At 36.0% G+C, this 5,896-nt stretch overlaps 1 protein-coding gene across 2 annotated transcripts; it reads left to right on the top strand.

Moving 5' to 3' along the window:
* The first annotated feature begins 1,064 nt into the window (after positions 1-1,064).
* LOC107672797 (leukocyte surface antigen CD53-like) lies at positions 1,065-5,130 on the top strand. Of its 2 annotated transcripts, none has more exons than XM_016466167.1 (9): positions 1,065-1,135; positions 1,333-1,511; positions 2,147-2,216; positions 3,538-3,726; positions 3,843-3,917; positions 4,003-4,113; positions 4,255-4,347; positions 4,493-4,576; positions 4,795-5,130. In XM_016466167.1, the coding sequence occupies exons 3-9, from the start codon at positions 2,160-2,162 to the stop codon at positions 4,861-4,863; spliced, it is 678 nt and encodes a 225-aa protein (XP_016321653.1). In that variant the 5' UTR covers positions 1,065-1,135; positions 1,333-1,511; positions 2,147-2,159; the 3' UTR covers positions 4,864-5,130. The 2 variants fall into 2 exon arrangements, with proteins under 2 accessions (XP_016321653.1, XP_016321652.1); XM_016466166.1 differs by having other exon boundaries at positions 1,100-1,241.
* The last annotated feature ends 766 nt before the right edge of the window (positions 5,131-5,896 follow it).

Here is a 5,896-nt window from a genome sequence, read left to right on the forward strand (position 1 = left end):
TCCGAAAAGGTTGAAAACCCCTGCACTATTATATCACACACTGTGCCGAAGCTTGTATCGAAATGACAACATGACGTGATTGATGACGTTTGAAGCTTTGAACCTCATGCAGTATTGGAAGATAGGGACAGCTGGTTTGAAAAAATAGGCGCTTCGCGACCCCACCAAGGGACTGTATCCTCAACACCAGACAGAAAGTGAATCATGTTTTATAGCTGGGGTCTCAGAGACCCCAAACAGAACATAAAGGTTAAACAGCTCACCCAAAATATTTTTTCAGCTACCTACGTCAATTATTAACTATGATCACATGCTTATATATTATTGATGAATATGTGAATCCATTGACCAGGCTACACATGACACGAGTTCTGGTCTCATTGGCACAAATTAATTTAAATGAGATCAGATTAGTTAGAACTGTACTGATTCCAGATTGATTCCACTCTTTTATGTCACACGGGCTTCCAAAACTCTGTATGGTCACGTGATTTTGTAAACCGTATACCCTCTGCTCCGCCTTGATTTGTTAGATATGGTGGAGAAAACAAGTCTGACCACCAGATGTCGCTAATGCGCATTGTGTTAAAAGCTTCGTGTAATGAACCTTTTTTCGGCACAATTTGATGAAAGCCTCAAACGATTCAGAAAGACTCGGTTTCCCATCACTAGTTTTGAAATCACTTGTACTCTACCTGATCGAAAAAAATCCAGTCTTTCACTCTGCCTGTGTCAATTTGAGTCTTGTTAAAGTTTTAAATCACTGCTGCCAATATGCTACTCTGTCGGTCATGGATTATGGAAAGTTAAACTTAAATCTATAGGGGTGGTTGGATTTATTCACGCACGTTAAAATATTTATTTGAAGCTTCTTTCTTTTCAGATACTTATTTACAGCATTATTTCAATAGGCTGTATATTAACTTATTGTGAGAAAACCAGTAGTTCTATGTGAAATCAGACATTTGAGCACCCCCATATAGCCAAAATGGTATGATCATAACACCCCGCGAATATTCGACTGTGAGATTGGTAGTCGAATCAGGCTCCTCCTATCGAAGCATCGAATCTTCGACTATTGGGGTCACTCCTCGTTTACAGTGTATGGTGCACATTTGTGCCATTTTATTAAAAGGTAATGTAGTGACCCTGTGTGGTTTTAGCATGAAGCATTGCAACAACAAAGTGTGCACAGAAACAGAACAGGTTGAGTTTGCTTCCTATTAGTCTCTTTAACGGAGGTATTTTAGGTACATGTATATAAATCATGTGGTATAATGACGGTGAATCACACTTTTTTTCATAGCGCATCTTTCTTTCTTTGTGTCATAGGTCTTCTTAAACACCCCTGCACTGTCAGTTAGACACTGCGTCATTCACAGAGGAAGTAAGACCTGAGGCACTCCCACTGCCACTGACACGGACTTTAAGAACAGCACGGTTACACCGCGCGAGTCATCTGTTTTAATTAAGGGTTATTCTTTGGAGCATCTTTACAGAGTGAATTAAAGGTAAGAAAATGAAAGCTGTGAAATTTTCTTGATTTTTGTTCATTCTAATTTGTGTAAGTAATACTTTTGCTAATGTACTCACGTTGTTCCTTATTAAAAATAGTGTCTTTTTAATAATGTATTTTATAACATAAACGTGTTTTCATGAAATGTCCAGCTTATGTCTGTAATTTTATGTATATATAAGCCCACTGGGTAGTCTAAAGAATTTTTGAATCCTTGTGTACCTGATCAAAAGTTTTAAAAACATAGGATTTGAAAAAAAAAAGTGTACGTGTTTTTCTTTTTTTTCAGTCCTGTCCATGCACATCTTAATCTGTGTGTTTGTTCTCACCAAATAATGTTGGAAATAAGTAAACTCCTGTTTGTTCTGATGAAGGAAGTTACACAGGAAATGCATGACAGACCGTCAAAATTCTACACAGGTCTCCATTTAGCAGCTTCATGTGTTAGATATTATTCTACTCTGTCAGCTCCACCTTCAGTTTTGGGGGGAAAACAGGAACGTTTTTTTTCTGACTTTACCGAGTCAGGGATCTTTATGTTGTGTATGCAAGCAGTTTGGGAAAGAACACAAGGTCTTAATGTGAAACAACAGTTTGACCTCAGCTCCTGTGTGTTTGATATCTTCACAGAACGCAGTGGAAGATGTCGTGCCTGAAGTGCCTGAAGTACACCATGTGTGTGGTGAACTTCATCTTTTTTGTATGTATCCATTTTCAGACTGTCACAGCATGATATACTACCGTATATAACGGCTTTTCATACTAATAATTGTTAATCTCGGGCCATTCTAAACCCCGAGTTACCAAATTCCTGGGTTTGGCCTATATTTTTACGTTTAAAATGTTCACAATTAACCGTTGGAATTAATCCTGCGTATTCAGGTTCAAGGTTTCACATTTTTACCATTCTAATTTGTGTATTTTCACTTGTAGGTTGGGGGATGGGGTTGACCTTCATTAAACCGCTTACCTCAAAAAAAAAAAAAACACACAAAAAAAACCCAGGCATAATTTCATATATAAACAAAATAATAACAAGATATATAAAAGCAAATTATAACATAAATTAATCTTAAAGGGAGATAATCTGTCTATTATAGCGTTTTAAAGGCATTGCTTTGTTCGGCTGCTTTGAGGATTGAAATTAAATTTAAAATAATTTTTAAATCTACAATCAATTAAACAAATATATATATTGTAAATAAAACTGACCTATAATCACAATATTACTGGACGAACTCGCAGCATGCGACCTGTTGAAATAATGGACATCAGTTGGGCTTCCTCCTGCCTGTACCACCCAGTTTGTCCTGAAGAGACAAATGGACAATTTTCGGGTCAAACTGCAAGAATTGCATGCTTTCTTTCAAGGTTTGATTTGTTAATTTTCCCCTCAAGTTTATGAATATTTAATGAGGTAAGCGGTGTTCAGATTATGATTGGTTGTTTGTTGCTAAACAACTGGCAGCTACAATTTGCAGTCGTTTGAAAAAGTATACGTTTGGCTAACTGCTTTGGAGTAGGGTTTCATAACCCAGGGTAGTGCTAACCCCCTTTTAAAATCACAGTTGTAAAACTTTGTTTTACCTGGGGTTAAAAGCAGGGTTTAAAAAGGTGCCAGTAGCTATTTACACAATGACTATTTACCGGTGTTGGGGGTAACGCATTACAAGTAACGCGAGTTACGTAATCAGATTACTTTTTTCAAGTAACTAGTATTGGCAAAAATATAACTTTTATTTTTAAAAACAAACAAGCAAGCCCTGTCCAAATTTAAAAAGTAACGCAAAAGTAACGTAACACATTACTTTCCATAAAAAGTAACTAAGTAACGTAATTAGTTACTTTTTCATGGAGTAACGCAATATTGTAATGCATTACTTTTAAATGTAACTTTCCCCAACACTGACTATTACACTGTAGAAGCATAAGCACAAATAACTTTTTTTTTTACGAGGCATACTGCAAATATATGAAACAAGTATTAAGGCTCTCTTGTTCGGTTAAAATTACTGTTCCAGATCTGTGGGGCTACGGTCTTTGGATTGGGCATTTATTTGATGACATTCTCCAGGTTCTCTTCCCTACTCCCCAGTCTTCAGGCTATGAACATCGCAAACACTCTTTTCATCACTGGGATCATCATCACCTGTGTCTCCTTTTTGGGCTTTCTCGGAGCCCTGAAGGAAAATCGTTGCCTGCTTATATCTGTGAGTCGCATGCAGAACACGTTAGCATCCATCACTTACACTTGCCTCTTGTCTCTGTTGTCCACTAAGTTTAACTTTCTAGGTTCTTTCAATAAAACTCCATTTGTTTGCTTTAGTTCTTCATATTGTTGTTCATTCTAATGCTGGCTGAGTTGGTTGCTGCCTGCCTTTTGCTGATGTTCGAGTCACAGGTAAGAAAACAGGCAAAAATTGAGATTTGTATATGGAAGCAGAGCATGTGAGGAAAAGTTCATCAGACTGCTTGTTTACTCACAGATTGACAGCTTCATTCATGACGATCTTAAGAAAGGTTTACAAAATTCCATAAGCAACAGACAAAACTACAATTACACAATTGAAGATGACTGGGACAAAGTACAAATGACAGTAAGTGCCCATTTAGATGATGTGTTTCTCTTTTATTAGTGGTGCTTAAGAAACCATTACTATTGCTTACTATATATCACTCACATTTTCTTCATAATAAATAAATAAGTTACGGTTACAGTTTTTCTTATAAATCAACAGTTTCATTGCTGTGGAATTACTAACCATACACAATGGGGGACACATGTACCGGAGTCATGCATCAAGCCAAATGAGATGCACTATTGGCCACATGTAATTCTGCACTTACATCCATCTCTATATCAGCTATATAGCAAAACAATATTAATGAAACACAGATAAACCAGATGTGGAGATGCACATCAAATATGCACATCTGATTTAATCTTACATGTATTGTCTTGATTGTTGTATTTAGGGTTGTTTCACAAAGCTGAAGGACACGTTTGAGAAAAACCTCTTGAACACAGGGATTGCCGTCATTGTTATCTGCATTATTGAGGTTTGAGTTTCCATATGAGGCTTTATGTCTTGTTACCTCAGCTAATCAAAATGAATTGTACTAGACCCCCCAGTTTTTCAAATTATTAAATGATTATCACATCAGTTTTGTTTAGCATCTATAGTTTTACAGCTGATGCAGATCAGCACTAAACTAGTATAATATGATAACTGCAAGTATTTTTGTATCTTGACTAAACATCATCTCTCCTTTTGTAGGTCTTGGGTATGTGTTTCACCATGACCCTGTTCTGCCACATACGTCAAACTGGTTTAGGATATAAATGATCAAAAACATTTCCATAAAAGAACTATATCAGTCTTTCACAGTTTGTGTCCTAAATAACAATTGTCCCACAAATACCCAAAGACAGCCAGTAAAAGACAAGATGGCTCGCAGTTCTTACACGGATGCTCGGTTCTATAGTATGTGTATGGTATTTGTCCTTCACTAAGAAACAGTGATACAAACCCATAATTATTGTAACTGCATTATTATTATTTTGCATGTATGAACAACAGTTATTAAAGCAGTTAAACCACAACTGGTTCTTAAAAAAAAAAATAAAAAAAAAAACTGAGCAGTATTATTTAGCCTTTGGCCATTTCAAGGGAGATTTAAACACTGAATTCACCCACTGTCATCTGAATGTCAAGTTATAAAGAGGGTGTAACAGAGATTTTCCATGATGAATTATCTTTACACAAAGATGTAAATGCCATATTACACTGTATATAGGTATCGATGATCTTTCACGTTATATAATTAACGTTGAGATTGACCTAATGTTCCTGTAACTGACGTGTTAGACTATAATTGACTTGTTACACAGACTATAGTTAAACAATGCACAGCATTTATTTCTGATCACTTTCTTTTCTGACTAGCTGCAGCAATGGCTAAACTACATGGTTTCCCAATATGCACAGGGTGGAAACCACACATGCTTACTTAACAATTTCACCATTTTGTAATGCATAATATTGTTATAATGTTCTTCTTTTCTCTGCAAAGTAATGTAAATTAAACTAAAACAGAATTAAAGTGTTTTCTCTCCTTTTTGAAAAGTTAAGGCAAATACAAGCACCATGTCTGTGGTTGATAGAGGAAGTGCCATCAAATAGCAAATCAACACTTCCTCCACTAACAAGTTAGTCATGATGAGTGGCTTGAAAAGATGCTTTCGGTTATGAATTTGCATTTAAAGTTCATGAAAGATTGAATATGTGTTGTCAAAGGCATTGAAAACACCATGAAACTAAACATCAGAATTCAACTTTTATTTTTAGAACAAAATCCTGTCTCCACAATAATTAACCC

This window comes from Sinocyclocheilus anshuiensis, unplaced genomic scaffold (assembly GCF_001515605.1).
Source record: "Sinocyclocheilus anshuiensis isolate Anshui unplaced genomic scaffold, SAMN03320099.WGS_v1.1 scaffold88, whole genome shotgun sequence".
Classification (NCBI taxonomy): Eukaryota; Metazoa; Chordata; class Actinopteri; order Cypriniformes; family Cyprinidae; genus Sinocyclocheilus; species Sinocyclocheilus anshuiensis.

Excerpts from the sequence above, each read along its gene's own strand:
- LOC107672797 (XM_016466167.1), top strand. The coding sequence starts at position 2,160 with ATGTCGTGCCTGAAGTGCCTGAAGTACACCATGTGTGTGGTGAACTTC. Across the intron at positions 3,918-4,002 it reads TGCTGATGTTCGAGTCACAG|ATTGACAGCTTCATTCATGA; the intron begins GTAAGAAAACAG and ends GTTTACTCACAG. Across the intron at positions 4,114-4,254 it reads GGGACAAAGTACAAATGACA|TTTCATTGCTGTGGAATTAC; the intron begins GTAAGTGCCCAT and ends ATAAATCAACAG.